General features: G+C 39.8%; 1 protein-coding gene across 1 annotated transcript in view; it reads left to right on the plus strand.

Moving 5' to 3' along the window:
* The window catches only part of LOC121526144 (transcription factor IIIB 90 kDa subunit-like), a 178,264-nt gene that overhangs the window by 87,565 nt on the left and 69,620 nt on the right, over positions 1-21,079 (plus strand). Inside the window, exons 13-16 of the mRNA XM_041812554.1 lie at positions 12,964-13,025; positions 14,525-14,606; positions 14,825-14,880; positions 19,630-19,895. Of these exons, the coding sequence (XP_041668488.1) occupies positions 12,964-13,025; positions 14,525-14,606; positions 14,825-14,880; positions 19,630-19,895 (466 nt within the window). The remainder of the gene's footprint in view (positions 1-12,963; positions 13,026-14,524; positions 14,607-14,824; positions 14,881-19,629; positions 19,896-21,079) is intronic.

The raw sequence follows: 21,079 nt of genomic DNA on the forward strand, positions 1-21,079 counted from the left end.
ACGCAAAAGATGTGTTTCCTGCATGTGTATTTGACCAATCGCAGCACAGCTTATTAGCATCAAACTCAGTGATAGACATCAAGAGGGCTCCAGAAATATGTGGCTAAAATTTCTCAGTCGCCCCCTTGTGGCTGGCTACAGAATAGCTGTCCGGCCCCCATAGCATTGGTCAAGAAAAAGCTGATCTGATCTAAATAATTAAACGTGCAGTTCTTGTGTAGTCAGCACCTGAATGAGTGGTCTGTTCAGTTATATGGTCATATTTTTAAGCATTTCAGACCCACAGTCCCAGTCAGTTGTTCCATCTATATCACAGTACATCTGCCTGCAGCTAGTAGCAACGGTAGCTCCAGTTAATGCTAATGCCATGCTGCTTTAATGTAACTCACTGGCGAATCCATCTTGCAGAGCTCCCGTCTGAACCGTTTGGACCCAGTTAGAAAGTGACCGGACCAATCAGCGCCGAGGGACAGTACTTTCGGGGGCGGTGGAGTCGTGACTTAAGCAAGCAGCAACAAGAGGCTGGTGCAATTATGGTGGAAGAGCTTAGCCTGGATGCTGCTAAAGCGCCAGTTTTATCAGAACTTGACGACATTTCTTCGTTAAAAGAAGAACAAAGAACAGCAGTGAGGTTTTTTCTTCTCAAAAACGACAAAAGTCATGTACTGACATGTCTACAGTCGCCATGGTTCCTGTTATTCCTTGGTAGCTGCACACGTGCACCTCAGCTGCGGCTACATCACGTGTTTTGTTGCTGTAATTGGCCTGTAAAGATGTGACAGACAGAACGTTCATCCAGTCACACTCCGATCTTTTTTCAAAGCCTCTGCCCTTTCCCAAACGCTTAGTATAGAAGGTTTTCCAGATGGATGTGTGAAAGAAATCTTTCTGGCGTGTCAGGTTAGCTTTAATGCTCTTTATTGCAAATGTAAACAACGGTGAAGTGATAGCAGTGGTAGCACCTCACACAAACAGCACAGTTTAGCTCTATAGTGATCAAGAACATCAATACACTTGTTGTGTCAGGTTAAACTCACATAAAGCCAAAGTAGTTAGTGCTGCTTCAGTCTGATTTAAAGTATTTTAAGGTGTGTTTGTTAACTCTGGGCCAGGTTAGCTGTTTCATTATCAGCCTCCAGCTTTGTTTGTTACCTAAAGCTGTGAATCTTTTCTTTTAACAGTTAATCAGAACATTTCACTAACTATTCCTTAAAGACTGCTTTGTTAACATGTGACTGGCTGCAGTTCTTATTTACTTATTTTTACTGAAAGTCTGATTTATTACTTGAACAGTTTGATCCAAAGCTCCTTTTTTATCTAATTTTCATGGCAGTTTTTTAAAATGCCAATGTTTCTGCTTGACTCAGATTTCAAACAGTCCTTTCAAAGAAAGAATTCACATGCCTCGCGGTTCCAGTCTGTAGAAATATTTCTTAGTACCTTCACAAAGTCCTATCTTCCTTTTCATCTCTCTGTTATCCCTCCTAAAAGCCTGAAAGCTGACAAATTGAAATATCTCCCTTCATGTCTCGCTCTCCCCCCTGCAGCCCTGTGGCCGAGCACGGCGCAGGTCGAGGGGGTTTTGGGTACGTAGGAGAGGATCAGGATTGTTGCTGACATCAAGAGCTGTGAGTCTGGATAATGTGGGTGCCTTTTGAAGTGTGGATGATGGGTGATCCTGCAGCACCGAGGCTACACAGCTCCATTCATCCCGCAGATCACACACACACACTCTTTGTTTTTGGGAGAAGGGGAAGGAGGCTGCAGCGAGGAAGAGTCTGCACACTGATGCTTCGTTTTTAATTTAGCCAGTGTGACTTTATTCACTTTTATTTCTCCTCTCTCTCCGTCTTCTCTCTCTGTGTCCTCTCTTTAGATCAGGCCGAAATGAAACACAGCAAAGGATTAAAAGATCAGTGAACTCTTCTTAAGCTTCCATTTTCTCCCTCTTCCATCTTTTTGTCTTTCCTCCTCCCCCCTCTCTGTATTAGCTCCTTTCTCTCTTGTGTCTTTTCCATTTATATCCTCTCTGTTTTTAACTTTCTCTGTCTTCTCTCTCGGCCTCCTTTGTCTTCTCTCTCTCTCTCAGCTGCTGTCTGCTCGTTCCTCCGTGTCGTCCCTCCTGCTGCTTTTCTCCATCAGTCTCTTTGTCTCTCAATCTCGTACCTAGCTCTTTCGTTCTGCTTTAATCTTTCCTGCTCAGCCTTCCTTTGTCTTTTCCTGCCTGTTTTTCTCATTTTTTATCCCCTTACTAACTCTCACTGGCCTTTTCATCTGCTGTTTACTATTAGTCTTTCTGTCTCTTAAAGGACAAAACTGTAATACTGTATTTTTCTTTTTGTCAACAAATGCCATGAAAAGACCAAAACTTCTATTCTTGTTAGCCCAAAACTGCAAAGAAGATGATGATTGATGTGTAATTCCAATTTATTAAAAATAACGTTAGCCAAAACTTAAAACTTCTAGCCTCTACCACAACCACTCCAGACTCCAAGTTTTGCTGTCTTTATACCTTTGTACTACCACATAGTACTTGAAAAATGCAACCAGTAATATTGGTATCTTAATAACTATAATGCATAGATGAAAATCATTCTCATAAAAATCTAATCATCATTAACATGTCAGCATTCGAGTCAGATGATTCTGATCCAATACAGCTCTGTCATGATGAGATTTTATTCCGAACAAGAGATGTGGTTTTTTGCGATTGCTGATCCGATCAGTGTCCATGGATGCACTTGTTTATTCTGGTTTGGTTTAAACTGTTTTTATGTGTGCCTCTCCGGCACTGTCCTCATGTTTATTGAGTGAAGAAGAAGTTAGCAATGCTGAGCATGTAGTTTCAGAACAGGAGAAAAAGGATTGCTAACCTTGGCAATAAACTTGTTTTGCTAGTAGTGTGGATGGTAGGAAGAAATATGGTACAATGAAAAATAGGTTTATAGTTGAGACAAAAGTTTTGAAAAAATGTGGGGCAAAGTTCCATTGATGTGGATCAATGTCTTGATAGGTTGATCAAATGTCCAATCAAATCAATAGAAAGCTAAAACATCAATGTACACCGTCATCTTTAAACACACAGTATGTAAAATACCACCATCAGGGGACCCTCAACAAAAACAACAACACAAAATGAGTTTGCCCATCTCTGCTGTTTACTTCCTGTTTTGAATTGCGGTTTCTGTTAATAAAGGCGCCTCATGCGGCAGGGGTGTCCAAACTTATTCCACAGAGGGCCACATACAGAAATATATTAGGGTGTTGGGGTCACGTTCATGTTCCTTGCCATGAAGATTTTAAAGTAAATAAGACTAATCCAATGTAAGTTAATACATGCTTAGCGATTGAGTATGCCTAAATGGCTAGTTAATGGCTGACAGGGCAAATAGACAGTCATTTTTTAAGATTTGGGGAGCCAATCAGTTTTCAGGGGGGCCCTGTTTAGCCCTGGCTACCACTGGTACCACTATGATAATCCATCAGGGTGTTATTAATCAAGATATCATGTTGTCAAAGTGTTTGTTTACAGATTTAACATGGTAGCACTGCCTTGTGCTGAAAACAAGAAGTACAATACAGTTAAGCACAAGCTTCATGTTTGATGTGGGCCATATTCCATTTTATCTGGAATTTGTTAGGGCCAATCATAAATGGGCCCCGGGCCATAGTTTGGACACCCCCATCATACGGCATATGTACTTAAAAGGAAACCAACATTTTGTTTCCATTCATAAATTTCTCATACTGATTGAGAAGATCACTGAAAGATGCACTTCTGCGGTCGTGCTGGAAGCGGTCTTAGAATGCACATGTGCACTGGAGGGGTTACAGAAGGAGGGCATGCGCATTCTGAGTAAGGCTGAAACGATTCATTGAGTGTCTCAAATTTAAAAAAATCCTTGAGGCAAATTATCTTGGGGTCCAAAAAGTAAAAAGAAAATTATTCTGTGACAAAAAAATCAAGTTAAGTCCTTGTGCTTCTTTGAATTGCCTCCATTTGTGACATTACTCTGAGCAGTTCCTGTCTGCAGAGATGCAGAGAGCCACATCACAGGCTTTCTTTCTGTTTTTCTCTCTATAATTAGCTATTTAGGCCATCTCCAGCATGATGTAAGGGCAAAGACATACACAATTTAATGTAGCATGACATGATGGCAGACTGTCAGTGGAAACAAAAGTAAACAGCTACAATTTATGGCTTAAAAGTTATTTAACTTTTTATAACCTGTCTCTTCTTGTCACAAACACCAACGTTGGTCTCAGATTGTTAATAGAGCAAAGGTGTAACAAAGGATATTTGTTCTTAACAAGAGCCAAAGTACCTTCAAAATTTACTGACTTCTTTCTGTTTATTTCAACAGCAATGTTTATTTGTGAGTAGCATTCATCTTTGTTGCCTTTAATGGAGTGTTTAACGGCACACAACCACAAACTCTAGTACAGTAAAGTTGGATCAGTTGCAAGAATAAGTATTGTGTTCAAACACCTATTGGTTTCTGTCTATTGTGTTTTAATGCCCTGCTAAAAATAGTCCACATTCGTGCACTGTTCACTCTATCTGTGCCTACTGTGAGAATATTGACCCTTTTACTAGTAAAACTAAATTTGTGATTTGGTTTTATGATGTTTTCAGTATGAACCACTGAGTAAGAGAGTCTCAGACAGGCATTAAAAAGTCAGACCAGCAGATTCTGCTTCAGGCCTTTTTTGTGGAATTTGTGGACAGAAAGACAGAAACGAACTACATCAGCCTTATCCTTCAATATCTCTGTTTTTCTGACTTTCTGTGTTTGGCCTAATCTGTCAGCCACCAGCTCCCCCTCCCTTCCTCCCTCTCTCTCCCTCCTCCTCTCTCTCTTTTTTTTAAAATCTCTTGTTCTCTCCCTCCCTTGACGCCTTCAAAAGGCCGTCTTCTTCTTCACCTGTTAGCGTTCGCTCCTGCAGGGCACATTTTCTCTGCCTCTTTGTCTTCTTTTTTCTTCTTCTTTGGTATTAGATGGTGTCTGCAGAGAAGCATCTTATTCTCCTGACCACATCAGATGGACTAGCCGCCTCCTGGGACACTGCGATGTGTGAGAGATGGGGGAAGGAGGAGGATGGAGGGTGTTTTGGGGGTATTTTTGAAGCAGTAGAGGAGGGGTAGAGGGGTAAATCAGAGGTCACGTTACCTGTGTGAGGACCAGGAGAGACAGAGGTGTCAGAGTTAGCAGCTTAAGGCTTCAGCAGCGATGCTTTTCTCTCTCTGATGAGCTGGATCAGACTTCTTTTATGCCGTTTTCCTCTGTTTCTGGCTCGATTAATCTTCAAGCTGGTAGCTTTCACTGAAAGAAATTGAATTTGGCAGCTTCTCAGGCTGCTGCTGATCACTGCAGGAGGAAGTGCGAGTTTACTCTCCATGACGCAGGATGACAGAGCTGACAAGTCTGATGAGAGAAGACAAAAGTTGGGAAAAGTACCAGTACAAATACAGTCATGTTAAAGCCTGTGAAGCTCTGTCAATATCTGCCAGTATCAATAAGCCTCATGTAGTCGATAACACTAGATAAAAGAATAGCTACTCCACTTGTTGAGCTAGGTTGCCAACAAGCTGAGCCATTTAGATGAGGACTACCAGCGTTAACACGTTAATTTAGATGGTTGGAAATTAATGAATTGTATATTTCTAGATTCTTATTCATCATAAACTATACTGACCTTTTATGCACTCTATAGTTAAGCTGCTGTTGTTGGGCTGCAGTTGGATATACTTACCATAGACCTATCCATTGTAGCCTCTAACATGAGTGGAAAATCAAGACCCCACTGCACCACTGAATATCTTACTTTACTTTTTAAAGGATGAGTCACTGAGCAAGTAAGAAATTTGCATTGTGTGATATCAAACTGTGAACTTTTTATCATCCTCTTCAGCTGTTTTCATTTCCTTTTTGATCTGTAGCAAGTTCTTTTCTCTAATGTCAGTGCCATCAGTGTAGTTAAAGTCCTGTGTTTTTGTGCAGAATAAAAGCTGTTTTTTCACTGAACAGGAAGTAGCCTTAGCTTTAAGACAGTAAACATTACAAAGTAAAAGCATAAAAAAGAAAAGTTTCATGAGAAAGTGTCTTGGCCTGGTTGTTAACCTTAACTGGGTTACTAGTATAGTAGGGATGTGTGATATTATCTGCATATCAGTATCAGCAGAGCTTAAAAAGTTGATTAGCAGTTTTAGACTTTAGCTACTTGAGTTTTAGGCTGGTCCAACAGACCTACATCAGCTAAAGTCTTCTCCTTAAGTTATTATCAGTCTGTTTTAAGGACTGAAATTAGATAATTTCTTCATCCTCAAGCTTTAAATTGTGTGTTTTGAGGACTGAAGTTTTTGGCTTTTTCGTACACATGAGGATTTATTTTTGACAGGAAGTTGGTGAAACACATTTGCAAAGATTTAAGATATTTGCATTGTAGTGCTTTGAAAACAGAGGTGCAGACACCTTGTTTATTGCTGTCAAATTTATCTTAAAGCAAGCTAAAATTATAGACAGAGTGCTCTTTTACTGTTCAGCCTTGTGAGGATTTGTTTTTATTGATTTTTATGGTCTTGTCTCGTTCTCGGTTCATCTCGGTTTCAATTCTCAAGAGTCTTGGTCTTGTCTTGGTCTCAGTACACTCTTGGTCTTGGATAGTGTGGGCTTGACTACAACATTTATATTAGAATATTGGTATTTAGTATCTATATAGGCTAAAATTATTTTGTACATATGTGCAGATTGGATATTAGCAAAAATCCAGTATTGTGCTAACATGACACACCAGATAGACTGTTTCATCAATCCATAGCATGTAAATATTTCACATTCATATTGGAAACCTCCCATACAAACTGCTAGGAAGGGCAGTACTTTTCAAAAAACATCCTTGGGAGATGATTGGACAAATGTTCTGTCTGTCACATTCATTACGGACCAATAAGAGTGACGATACAAAATGAGGAAGCAGACATCTGTAGCTCCAGAGCTAACCTGAGCTCTACAGGCTGTAATGTTTGAACAGCGAAGCATGTTGGCTAAAATTCATGCTGAAGCCTGAAGATGTTAAAAAAACCTCTTCTCTGCTAAGAGAAGCTTGCATGTGTCTCTTTGCTCTTGTTTTAATAAAGAAATGTGGTCGAGGTCTGATTAAACTGTTGCTTTACTACAGCTACATGAAGCTAATGGCTACCGGCTTACAGTACAACTCAAACCCACCTGTAACGATGGCAAACTCAAGCTGAAGCAGGTTGGCATAAAGGGCGAAAACTCATTTACATCATAAAAAGCTCTCAGTGCTGTTCTTTGCTCTTTGTTTGATAAAGAAATGTGGTCCAGGTCTGGTAAAACTGCCACAAAGCTATAGCTTCATCCGAGCTAACCACTACACTTGAGGCGGCCATTGCGAACAACACACAATAAAACTTGGCCCCTCCTGTAGCTCCTGCCTCATTCTCCTCAAATGACGCTGATTGGTCAGAATTATTTTCAGTTCAGCACGAATGTTGTGGATTGGAGCTTTTCAAGATGCATTTGCCCGATGACAGTCAAATCCTTCTGTATTTGCAAGGTTAATACTATGCATCCTTATAGAAACAAAAGTAGAAATCCTTGAAACTGTGAACGCTGCCAGATTTACTGACCATAATCGGAATTTATTGAGTCATTTTGTACATGCACTACTGCAAATATCTTACTGTACAACAGTGTTAAACATTATATTTAACAGAATAAGTGCTCTGAGGCGGTCTCCTACCTGTGAAGCATATCGCAATAAGTTGATATCAGCTAGGAACCTCTGATCATCAGTAATAGGGATGGAGGATGTCTGTGCTTTCAATCCTTAATTGGTTATTTGTGTAATTTTTAAAAACTGAGGAGGCAGCACTCTGATATGTCTTTTATGGTTCCTTTTTACTGAGGCTGTATAAGGACAAATGCATTTCAACAGGGGATCTTTCTCAGCCTCGTGGACAAAGGGAACACTGAGAGGTAGCACGCTAAGCTGTGCTGGAGCTAACATCACAATAAACCTGTACATACTTCCTGGAAAACATGAAGCTGCTCCTGACTATACAGTATTTTCTTGAGTTGTTCTATGTTTTTTTAAATGGTGCCTTGAAAAACGAAAAAAGTACGAAAGCTGATGAGATTTCTGAAAAAGATCCAGACAACTTTAAACCAAAACATTTATGTCATTTGAGACAAGCAGAGGCATTGAGAATTCTTTAAAACCTTGCTTGGATGGAATAAACACCAATACCACAACTTCTCTTTGCATTTGACTAGTTCAAGCTCAGTTAAGCAGCTTTCTTTCCAAGGACAGATGGATAGCTATGATTAATAGTCCAGTCCTCAACTACACTATCATTTTAGTCACATCACTCTCATCGCTCCCTCTCTCCCCTTGTCTCTTCACTCTCCCTCTTTTTTGTAATAATTTATTCCCTCAGAGTGACTCTCTGAGCACAGATCCTCTTCCTTCAGTGCGAGGTCGGAGGTGTTCTCCTGTGGGATTCACTGTTGGAGAGCTGAAGCTCCTCAGACGGGGGAAAACGTGTTTGGGGAATCCTGTTTTTTTCCCTCTTTCAGTATTGATATGCAGGCAGAGCGGGCTCTCTGAGTTACTCAGAGCCTGCCAAAAGACCTCGGGCTTCTGTCAGCCCGCACGGGAAGAGGAAACTTGTTTCTCACCGTGCACAAGGTCATCAGGGAGCTGTTATTTTGTTCTCCACGAGAAGGAAGTTTTGTTTTTGTGCTGCAAGTTGTGGCCACTCTTTCCTGCTAATGTGATGATGTAATGTAATTTTTTATAATTCAGAGTGACACTCAGAGGGTTTCTGGCCTTCAAGTGTTTCACTAACGAAGGCCAGATGGCTGAGGAGATTTTCTCTTTACTAAAGAGGAGACATCTCATTAAGATTTACTGTTTATCCGGCAGAATCTGACCACCCTGTCACAGCTCCAAGAGTACTGTATGTTTTCCTTAAAGGAGAGGGTAAATTCACATGCACAGCTGATGAATGGGTTATTAATATGTCTCTAAACCTTTCAAAAGAAGAGATCTGAAAGTTTAAATTTCTGATTTTATTCCCATTTTTACATCTTGTGAAGAAGAATGAAAGAATGGACGGCTCAGTCAAAGCAGCGATGATTCAATTGTTCCCACTCCAATTAATTTTAACAGAACACTTGCTGGCTAACCAGAGTGCTTAAAAACATGCAAAGAGATTAAAGATCACAATAAGACAAAAGAATAAGAAGCATTCAAATGTTAATCGATTAAGGTCTGATTGTGACACTTTAATTCTTGTAATGCGTGAAACACAAGCTATTTTGCCATTTAAGATGTAGCTAAGCTACCATAGTGAAGCAGCAGTCAGATATTACCTACTGTAGCATCTTCCTGCTCCCAAAGTGATGGAAAATGAGGACAGTGCTGAAGAGGGGACATAGAATAACAACTTGCAAACAGTCCAGTCAATAAGCCAAAAGTAATACACACCCTTTGAAGTAAACTGGCATTTTTTTAACAATTGCCTTTAGCTGTTTTTATTGCTTTCCTTATTTTAGATTGTTAATGTAGTTACTTTCGCTCTACCAGAAGTTCTTTGTTTTCTTTCAAAATAAAAGCAGGTTCTTCTCCAATCAGGAAGTACAGTATCCTTGACTTAAGTGAAATCAGAAACTAAAAGCATAATAAAGAACACTGGGAAGAACTGGCTCATTTACACAGAGAAAATGATTTAACTGTTATTTCTTAAAGTCACATTGTGTGGGATCTTTGTCAGTCAGAGAGTCATTTTGTATATGCACTCCTGCATGTAATATATTAATATACATGCAGGAGTGTGTGTACAAAATGATTGTTCTGAGGTTGTCAAAACCTATTTTCTTAGGGTTTTATTGATGAAACAATTAAAATTGATGTTTATTATTGACAGCAATCTATATTTCTTATATTTGTGTGGGTCTTGGGAGTCTGAGCTTTCTTTAGATAAAACAAGGAGAGGCTCCAGGGTAGAGGTGGATCGATATTGATTTTCAGGGCTGAAAATGATACAGATTATTTGTAGAAAACCAACATCAACAACCGATATGCGTTTATTATAACGTACGAAGTGTACTTAATATGGAAAGAGTAAAACTGCAATTAGCAAAGGGCAACACAGTAGAAACAGAAAAACAGGAAGTGATGCCATACTCACACTGTGTAAGTGGCACCCAGGATTAAGTACTGATTGGCTAGTAATCATGTGACATCTAGCCAATCTGATTATGTCATATACAGGAGTTTTGGTGAGACTTTGGGGTGTGAAAATAAGCCAGAGTGGAAGACACACTTTGCAGTGGAACCAAAGTGGAGCAGGCCTCAATAATTGGTCAGGCTGATAATCGGTCTTTCCCTAATCTAGGAAAACCAGGAGGGGAACCACTTCTCGAAGCCATGGTTTTAAACCACACTAGTTAAGCAAAAACAGCGCTCATCTAAATCATAGTTAAGATCATAAAATGTATCTCATTGCATTGAAATTCTCAATTGGTACATAAAAATGTTTCTAATGCAGATTGATTTAATATAAACATGGGATTAAAATGCAAGTCATCACAATTTAAAAAAGATAACTTGGCAGCTCTCAAACATCTTTTGCTAATATCGACTGCTTACATTTTCACAAACTTATTCTTTTCCTTGGCGTTTTTGGTGACCATGAAGTTGTTCAGTCTGTCTGTTCTCAGAGTGTTTTGACTTTACTTTGTTTTCCTGCTCTTTTATTTTGTCTGATTGCTCAAAACAAAAAAGTTTTTGAGGGCATCAATGTTCTCGTAAAATGATGGTCATTGCTTCAGCCCAGACTGTAAAAGGGATATTTTACTGACTGGATGCCGGTTTTAAATGAATACTTTGTCCATAAACTGCCTTCAGCTCTCTTTAAACTATATAATTCAACCATGGTTATCTTCTGTTATGCAGTGGGGTGTGCTAACAGACGAGGCTAATCTTGTCTTCTGTCATATGCCAAAATACATGGAAGACAGGCAGAAATGGACCATCGCCAAACACCAGAAGAATTGGCATTAAAGTATGCATGACTGTGTAGTGCACATTTTGTTCAAGGAAAGATGAAAATGTCAAATGCCTGCAAATCAATTTAAGGAGCATAAAAATAGCAAATGTATTCCAAAGTAAGTCTCAGTTACAACAGAAGTACTAAATGAGTTAATGCTAACAAACACTGGTGTTTGAATAAAAAAACATTTTATGCTCACTTCGTGTTGCTGTTATTACAGACATTACATTTAGAGAGGAGAGAACTCACTTTTTCCTCATTACTGTGTTTCTCATTAATCACTCAGAAACAAGCGGTTGACGTCAAGGTTGTTATCTGACTGTTCTTTAGTTTTCATTCAAAACTGTCAGAATTACGATGGGTGGTGTGGATCTGTGCCGTCAGTCTGATATAAAAATATCAGACCCCATACCAATATTGGATCAAATCTGGTCCATGTCTAATACATCCATGTTTGTTCCCTGGATGGTCTTTTATCTGCACCGACAATAAAAAAGCCAAAAGTCCAAAAAAGTAAACTAAAATAACCCTGTCTTATATCTTCCACTTCAACTTCCAGCCAATCTACATTTCTGAATCCTCAGGTCTGCAGATTCTTCTGCACGCTCTCCAAGAATATTTTTATGGGTTTGATCAAATTAGCTTGTGCAGATATATCAAAGCCCTGGCTGAATAATAACTCAGTAATTGCTCCTCCCTCCTCGTCTCTCAGGGGTTGGACGGGTGTTATCAGCTCTTAGTCTCGCTGCCTCTCTGCCTCCAGGAGCTGCCAATCTCTCTCAGGGCTTGTCTCCATCTTATCTCCCCCCTCACACTTCACGGAGAGGAACTTCTTAGAGGGCTGGGCCTGACAGATAGCGACTGACCTGTCTCTTCCCTCTGGAGAGGTTTCTTTTTTTAAGCAATCTGTTAACTGCACTCAGAAGCCTGACTAGATTATCCTCCTCTACCACGGGAGAACACACCCTTTACTGTCTGACGAAGGGTGTATGCCTCTTCCTCGTCTATTCTCTGTCTTTCTGTGCACCTGTCTCTGCGTAATGAAGCAGGAAGGCTGCCTGTGGACTCAGGTGGCTCTTCTTTGAAGCTGCCGCCCTGTGGGGAGTTTGAACTCCAAGAAGGAGGGCCACAATGAGCGCGTCAAAGGCAGGGAGCTGATAGCAGTTAAACGACTCCCATAAACCTGCCTCTTAAAAAACATTTCTCTCTAACTTTTCTCCTTTTGATTGACTGTCTGATGTCTGAAAGGAAGGAAGAAAGAAAACAGCTAATCAAGGTGGAGGATCTTTGGAGTGAAAGCTGTTGAATTTCTTCTGCTGTCAAAGCCTGCACCCACTCCTTACCTCCTATTGTTTCATTTATCAAAGTCAATCTCATTTCCTTTGAACTTCTCTCCTCCAAAATTGAACTGAGCGCACGCAGAGGGATTTCAAACACCTCCGTTCTTTTTATCAACACATTCAAATGTCTGTTTTTCACTCTCACAATCAGCAAAGGTAGAAGCAGGAGCGCGTCTCCAAGCCGCAGCAGCATGAAAAATGCAAATTGACATTTTAGCATCTCCCCTTTTCAAAATAAAGCGTGCCGCAATCTAGAAAGCGTATCATAATTGAAGAGAAAGTGAGTTAAGGTAGATGAGCTTTATCCCGAGTTAAGCTTATTAACGTCTTATCAGCAGTCACAGTGGGTTTTATTTGCTGATTAACCCTCGATGGAAGATGCTCAACGAGGAAGAGATGCAGCACGTTCTAGGAGGGTTTTTTTTCCCCCAAACAGCTGCTGTTTCCTGTCTCATCCCTCTGGGACTTTGAAGCAGCCGTGAAAATGTGCATTACAGCAAATTTTCTAAGTGTGTCCGATGTGTTTTTTTGTCTCTGTGACAGATGGTGCTGCTGACAGCGGGGAGCTGGACCTGAGCGGAATCGATGACAAAGAGATAGAGCTGGTATGTACCTGCTGATTAATGAGGTCCAGCGCACCTGAAACGCTCCACAGTCTGACATGTGCTACAATAAACATCAGAGAAGAAGGAACCTAAAGCTATTTAGATAAATTCTCTCCCCTGAGGACGCTGTAGGAGCACTCTAAATCCCAGTTCACTCACGCTTTTCTGAAAATATCCTGAAATTCTTGGACCGTCTTCTCCTGAAATCTTCCTGAGATGCTCTGTCACATATCTCTGAGTTTGGGAGATTTTTTCTTTCGGACCAAAGGGTATCTCAGGAAGCAAGGCATGACGACAAAAGATATTTTCAATGAAGAAGACCAGAATAAAAACTAAAAACTGACAAAAAGTACATTAAGTATGTTCTCCACTTATTGTATAAGAGGAACTGCCTGCAGAGCTCAGAGACAGGCACAGATCTGGGGAAGGCCACAAAAAATTCTGCTGCACTGACGTTTCCCAAGAGCACAGTGGCCTCCATAATTCTCAAATGAAAGAAATTTGGCACAATTTAACTCTCTCAAGAGCCGGTCACATGGTCAAACTGAGCAACCAGAGGAGAAGGCCTTTATAAGAGTGGTGACAAAAAAACCTGATGGTCACTCTGACAGAGATCCTGTGTGGAGGTAGATGGAAGCCTTTCATATGAAAAACACATGAAAATCTGCTTTCAATTTGCAAAAATGCACCTGAAGGACTGTGAGAAACAAGATTCTCTGGTCTGATTAAACCAAGATTTAACAGTTTGGCTTCAATTCTAAAAGTTATGTCTGGAGGAAACCAAGCACCGCTCATTAGCTGCTACTGTTATCCCAACAGTGAAGCATGGTGGTGGCAGCATCATGCTGTGGGGGTGTTTTTCAGTAGCAGGGACTGTGAGACAGATCAGAGTTGAGGTAAACAGAATGGAGCAAAATACAGAGATCTTCAGTGATAAACTGTTCCGTAGTGCCCAGGACCTCAGACTGGGCTGAAGGTTCACCTTCAAACATGACAATGACCCTCAGCATTGCCAAGATGACACAAGAGGGGCTCAGGGACAACTCTCAGGGCTCTGGGTGGGCCACTGGGGCCTAGCTATAAAAAAGTGCAGAACAGAACATGAAAGTTTGAAATGATTTTATGCAAGACTTTAAAGTCACATGCATAAAACCATACAAAAACCTGCTAGGTCTGTTTTTGGCTGCTTCACTGTTCCCAGTGCTTCTTCAGTGTCATAATTTTTGACAAATTCTAAAAATGTTCTCCAAATATGATCAAACTGTTTTCATCTCACTATATACTGCACATACATTTTTAAGAGCCAAACTTTCAATTAATTCTTTAAGCTACAAAGTTAGTATTGATTATCTACTGAGCGGATTCTAATCTAGTAGGTAATGACAAGCGAACTCTGATTTGAGAAGTGAAGGAAGAGACTACAGTCCTTTATAACACAAAAAACGACAAACATGGTACACATATTTTCTCCTCTAACGGCCCCACTCTTCTGTCTGCAGTACTTGTTGAGCGACAAAGAAATCCAAATCAAGACGGCGCTGTGGATGGCAGAAAACTCCGACTACCTCAAAGAGCAGAAAGGTACTTTCAAAACCAAACATAATGTCTTTCCTGGTCTTGTTTCAAGGCTAAATTTGCATTGTCCCAAAGAGTACTTTCTGTGTTTTATCAGCCAAACAGTGCTAAACCTCCAGCTGAACCTAGCAGCTTGTGTTCCATGGTAATTTTCCTACTGTGTCGTGTTGTTTCTGTTATCTCCAAGTTGGTGTGTTCAGACTGTTTCTTGTCTGTGCTTTCAGAGAAGGAGGCAAAGATAGCGAAGGAGAAGGAGCTGGGGATCTACAAAGAGAAGAAGGTAACAGCACTGAGTCTTGTAAAGTTTGGAGATAAGGGTGAGTGGGGTGTCAGAGCGGACATAAACAGGAAACAGAGTGGAGACTCGGTGATGGTCACACTGTCTCATAAAGTTTACAAAAGGCTAAGACTGTCAGTCCTAGCTGAAGAGATTTATCATTATAAGGGAAGAAAGCAGGAAAGCAGCTATCACAGACAGCAGATAAAGAACCAGTCTGATCTTTAGTGGTAAAAGTTTGTACAGGACCCACCCTCCTTGAAGAACTTTGTGCAGCCCTGCTCCGAGTCACTGTGCAGAACGTTAAGGTCTGCATCTGACTGTAGAATCCCACAGAGAAGATCTGCCTTCTCCCAGTCTGCCTTCTTCTACAAAGCTACCAAAGCATGGAATAGTCTCACAGATTATATAAAAAATATATCAGATTACCATAGCTTTTCACACACCATTAAAGACTGGATACTTAGTAGTCAGTGCTGTCTGCACTGAGCCCAAGGGTGACTCTAGTCTTCAGAGGTTGCCCGTATGGACATCATACATCAAATAGCAGGATTTGTGATGTTAACCGCATTTAATTATGTAACATGAGTGTATAGGCACTTTAAACAAAGTAACGACTGAATGTAACACTGCATCTAATGGACTTATTGTGTACTCATTAACTGTATTTTGATAATTGAGAATTGTTGTATGTTTTTTATTCACTTTAGTATGCATTTTACAGTGAACCTGCTTATCTCTATGACTGGGTTAGCCCAGTAACTACTCATCATGAAGGCCTTGAGGGTCTAAACCAATAATTAGATTTTGTATTGAATACCCTGTTGATTATTATCCCTACATGATCAATAACTGTTACAAACATATATCTTAGTCAGTGTCCCTTTAGCTCCTGAATGACAGTTGGTTTATAGTCCCCTGATAATAATCATACTGATTCTACAAACCCAAATTCCAAAAAGTTGGGACACTATTGGGAAAGTGTGAATAAAAACAGAATACAGTGCTTTCCAAATCATTTTTAAAATCATATGCATTTGAAGTCAGCAAAAAGACAAAATATATCATGTTCTGATTTCAGTTTTATTTTTGTTGGAAATATATATATAGTACATTTGAGATTTCCAAAAATGTTGGGACAGGGGCAAGAAAAGACTGGGAAGTTGGGAAATGTTCAAAAAACACCTTGAATATTTCATGGGTCAATAGGTTAATTGCTAAGAGGTGGTAGTACCATGATTGGGTCTAAAAGAAGCACTCCTGAATGACTCAGTCGTTCACAAACAAAACCAAAATGTGGGAGACCACAGACATTTGGACAAATTCAAATGATCTGATGTGATCTGATGAGGTTCAACCAAATGTGAAAGAAAAACTCTGAAGATTATCAGAATTGTAATCATCTTATAAACCATCAGGTTGTTCAAGAAAGTTAAAGACTAAAAAATCTGAAAAAAATGTTTGATTTTCATTACTAAAATTAAGTTTTATTTTCATTATTCTGTACTTGATAGTTTTTAAGTAAATGCCAGTAAAACATTAAAGGTCAAGATGATGCCTTAATAATAATTTGGACCCCCTAACACTCAAAAGGCCAAACCACAAAGAAATTCAAGTTCAATTTTAAAAGACTAAGCACAGCTTTAAATTTTCTGTAAACAAAGATGAAATCTGTTTGGCTGTTAATTTTACTCCCCTTTGATTTATGATTAAAATACTAATGAACTACTAGAATTGTTGTCAATTTCTGCCCGTTGATTGATCAGCTATCCTCAAACCATCACTCAGTTTGACACAGTAAGAAGCCCTTCATTATACTCATCTAAAAGTTAATTTTATTATTGATTACTTAATTCATTAGCAATGTCTTTACATTGATTTCTCTGTCCATCCAACAGTCCAGCACCAAAAGATAATCAAATGACACTCGAAAAGAAGAAAGCAGCAGACACTCATATTCATCGCACTTTGACTTAAGATGTTTGTGTTCTTAATCTATGAGTGAAGTTACTCATTGGTTTTAAAAACTGTAATATTTTTGCTGTTGATAAGAGTGTCTGAAGTTTGGCTCAGAAATTTGAAAAATGATCGAGCAGTCTGAAATTATTCAGAGAGAGACTGTGAGATAGTTGCAGATTTAAACACATAATCAGACTTATACACAGACAGACAATAAACTGGTCCTCTTTTATTTCTTTTTACTGGTTTTGGCGAAGTGCAGACGTTTTGATAACCTAACATCTGCTCTTTGGTTTAACTATCTGAATTAACTGCAGTGAAACAGACCTCTAATGAGGCATGCAGCCTCCTGATAACTCTGATCCAACTGACAAAGCCAAAAATAAGAGAGTAAATCAACAAAATAGAGGGCACTTTGTTATTTTTACACATGACAAAGTAAGACCTGTGGTGAATACTTGCTGCTGTCAGGGTCATTTTCCGCTCAGCTGAGGAAGAGGATTTGAACTTAAATAGCCTGAAGAGCATATCCGTGCTGCATGAAATGTGTTTAAAAGTTTGTTTTCAGTGAGGAGCAATTAAGCAGATGCAGAGCCGTGAATTTTGCTGAGGTCAAGGTGAACACGAGAAACTGAAACCAGGTGATGACCTCAATCTGGCGTCTTAATTGAAATAAATTGCTGATTGCGGGAGTGTGTTCACCTGTAAATTTGCTTGCAAAGATGTTTTAACACTGGTCCAGAATTACCCAGACATAAAGGGCAAAACTTTCCCATCTGGGATCGTGATCGTTTTATCGGAGGGCAAAATATTTGCAGATAACATCAAACCGTAACAGGAGTAGAGTTGAATCAGCTAGCGGGCCTTATTAGATGCCTCTTTATGATGTTGCATTAAAATCATTGAAGCCACAAGCTTATTTGGTTGGTTGATATTTAAAAATAAAAACAATGACACTCCAAGAAATGAACAAGCTCCCAAAAAATCCCCAAAAATCATATCCTGGTCTGTTTTACTGCAGGAAGGATCTTTGAGAAAGACCATACAGTACCTATAAGAAGTATTTAGCCCCTAAGATGTTTAGCATTTTATTAATTTTACATATGAAATTTTACATAAGATCAATAATATAGCTTTTGGACCAAACAAATGCGAAAAGACCGCTCTTTAATGTCAAAATCAAAACAGATTTCTACAACAATGTAATTATAAACAAGTGACTGCATAAATATTCACCCCCATCAAGTCAGTATTAAGTAGATGCATCTTTGGCTGTAATCACAGCTCTGAGTCTGTGTGGATAGGTCTCAGTCAGGCATGCACATCTGGGCACTGCAATTATACTCTATTCTACTTTGCAAAACGGCTCAAGCTCTGTCAGGTTGCACAGGGTTCAGGTGTGAACAGCCCTTTTCAAGTCCGGCCCCAATTTTCTCTATTGGATTGAGGTCTGGGCTTTGACTTGGCCACTCCAGAACGTTCACCTTGTTATCTTTAAACCATTTCTATGCAGCTTTCTCTGTAGGCTACGGGACTTTGTCATGCTGGGAAGTAAATCTTCACTCACGCCTTAGCTCTCTTGCAAACTGAATAAAATTGTTCTCCAGGATTTTCCTATATATTCATTCATTTTATCCTCTACCTTTAGAAGCCCTTCAGGGCTGGGTGCTGAGAATCATCCCAACAGCATGATGCTGCCACCACTGTGCTTCACAGTTAGGATGGGGTGTTAGTGTGATGTGCAGTGTTTGGTGTCTTGCCTGATGACTAACAAACACAAAATTGGTCTCATCAGATCAAAGAACTTTCTTCCACTTGACCATGGAGTCTCCCACATGCTTTTTGGTGAACTCTAGTTGAGATTTGAGTTTTCTTGAACAGTGCCTTTCTCTTTGCCACTCTCCCATAAAGCCCTGACTGGTTAAGAACATGGCCAACAGTTGTTGTATGCAGAGTCTCTCCCATCTCAGCTGCTGAAGCTTGTAACTCCTTCAGAGTAGGTGCCTTAGTGGCCTCTCTCGCTAATCTATCCAGATCTAGGTAGATTTAAACATTTGCCAGATTCCTTCCATTTCTTGATGATGGATTTAATTGAACTCTGGGGGATTTTTCAGTAAATTGGAATTATTTTTGTATCCCTTTCCTTGACTTGTATTTTCTGATAGCCTCTTCTCTAAATTGGTTGGAGTGTTCTTTGTCTTCATGGTGTAATGGTAGCCAGAAATACTTATCAATCAGTAACTGGACCTTCCAGACACAGGTGTCTTTATACTACAATCACTTGAGACTCATTCACTGCTCCAGTTATGAGACTACTAGCAACAATTGGCTGGACTGCTGTTGAATTTGGTCAGTTACTTTAAAGGGGTTGAACATTTATGCAATCACTTATTTTGCCTTACATATTTTTATTCAGTTGTAGAAATCTGTTTTCATTTTGACATTAAAGATCATTTTTGTAAAAAAAAAAAAAAAAAAAAAAAAAAGCCAAATTACTATCAAAGGGTAAGACATCCAAGGGGGTTAATACTATCATCAAAAATAACCCCCTGATGAAGACCATGAAACTAAAATATTGGCATTTAATCAAACCTTTGTAGCATTGAAACATTGTGCAGGTTTGTCTTCTTTTTCTTGTGAAGATAGGCAGCTAGAGATAAAATGATCAGAGAAAGCCATGAGTCGTACTGTAACCTTGGACATTCAATCTTTGGGCATGTTCTGAAGCAATGTTGGCAATCAGTTTGTTTTTTTTTAGAGATTAACTTTCTTCTGTGTTACTTTTTTAATCAGCCCAGAGGACCGAGCAAAAAGCGCCAGCCAATCCGAGCCAACACCGCAGACGAGGCCATCGAGAAGATGCTGGAGCAGAAGAGGATCTCCACAAAGATCAACTACGACGTCCTGAAAGACCTCAACGTCAAGTCTGGTGCCAGCCCGGCTCGTACAGACGATACTCCAAAGAAAGAACCGACTGCTTCGAAACTGACCCCACGAAACCGCAAACCTGCTCGAGCTCCACTCAGCCTCAGCACGCCACTCAGCACCCTGGGAAAAAGGTGGGTGAAGGGCATGTTTTATGCTTGTAGACAGGTGCAGGAATTATATTTGAGAATGTAGTAGGGCAAATTGCTGTTTATTTGGACTCCAGGTCTGAAAACATGAACACAGACTTTCTTCACTGGCAGAGTTCTCAGTATTTGATGATATAAACACTACCGCTATCTTTCTGTGTACACAAACAGGTTCAAGTCATTTCTTAGAAGTTCATCTAGGAGTCATTCTGGGAAGAGTCTGAAATTGCTCTCTGAAATGAAGGAGAACAAAGCAGAGGGGTTCAGGGAAAGTGGAAGTGTTGAAAGAAAATCACAGCACTTAACTTCAAAATAAACTTAAAGAGCTTTAAGTCTTTCACACTTCTGGCTTTTAAAGAGGAGGAATATGTTGGTGTGGTTGTGTGCTTGTGATGTTAAAAGTTAGCACATTGTATAACACATCAACCTCATATTGAGTGCTTGGAAAAATGGCATACAGCTGGATTTGTGGTAAAATGATTTGTCCATTTGTTACATAACAGAAAGTTTGCTGTAATTAGAATAATTGGCTCTAACTAACGCTTAAGCCAAAATATCTTTGGTTTCTTTGGGACGCTTGGTTGGGCTGAACCTGCAACGCAAAACATGTGACTTTTCAACATTTTCCAGGCTTCATTGCTCCAGGTACATGCTTGAGTAAACATCCACTGAAGCAGGAATTAAGAATCATCTGCTGGTTAATTTTCTGCTTTTTCTAATAACTGTCTTTGAAAAATTGGCTCTATCACATATACCAGTGCAACCAGTGTACCAATATGTTAACCTGAGACCTCCCCCCCAACATCAATCTGTTGCAAGTTACTGCTTTACCGCTTAAAATGTGCTTGAACCATTCCTTTTTTTTTTTTAACAGCTTTTCTCCCCACTAAGTCATAAACCTACATTAGGATAAAATGGTGTCGTACTGTTAGGTAACTGAACTCAGTGGAGGACTGGTGGTTTGATCGAAAAGAAAATCCTCAATTAGAAGACAGCAAGGGGCCAGTGAAGGTGGGAAGCAAAACTCACAGGCAAGACCACCTAGAAGGGGGGGTAAAGGGGAGAGCTTTCTGGGGCCCAGGCAAAAGAGGGGCCCATGAAGGTCAGCTAAATCATGGTCCATAAAGTTAGGCTGTGACAACTATATTTTTTAACCTGAATAGTGAAAA

Source organism: Cheilinus undulatus, linkage group 18 (assembly GCF_018320785.1).
Source record: "Cheilinus undulatus linkage group 18, ASM1832078v1, whole genome shotgun sequence".
Classification (NCBI taxonomy): domain Eukaryota; kingdom Metazoa; phylum Chordata; class Actinopteri; order Labriformes; family Labridae; genus Cheilinus; species Cheilinus undulatus.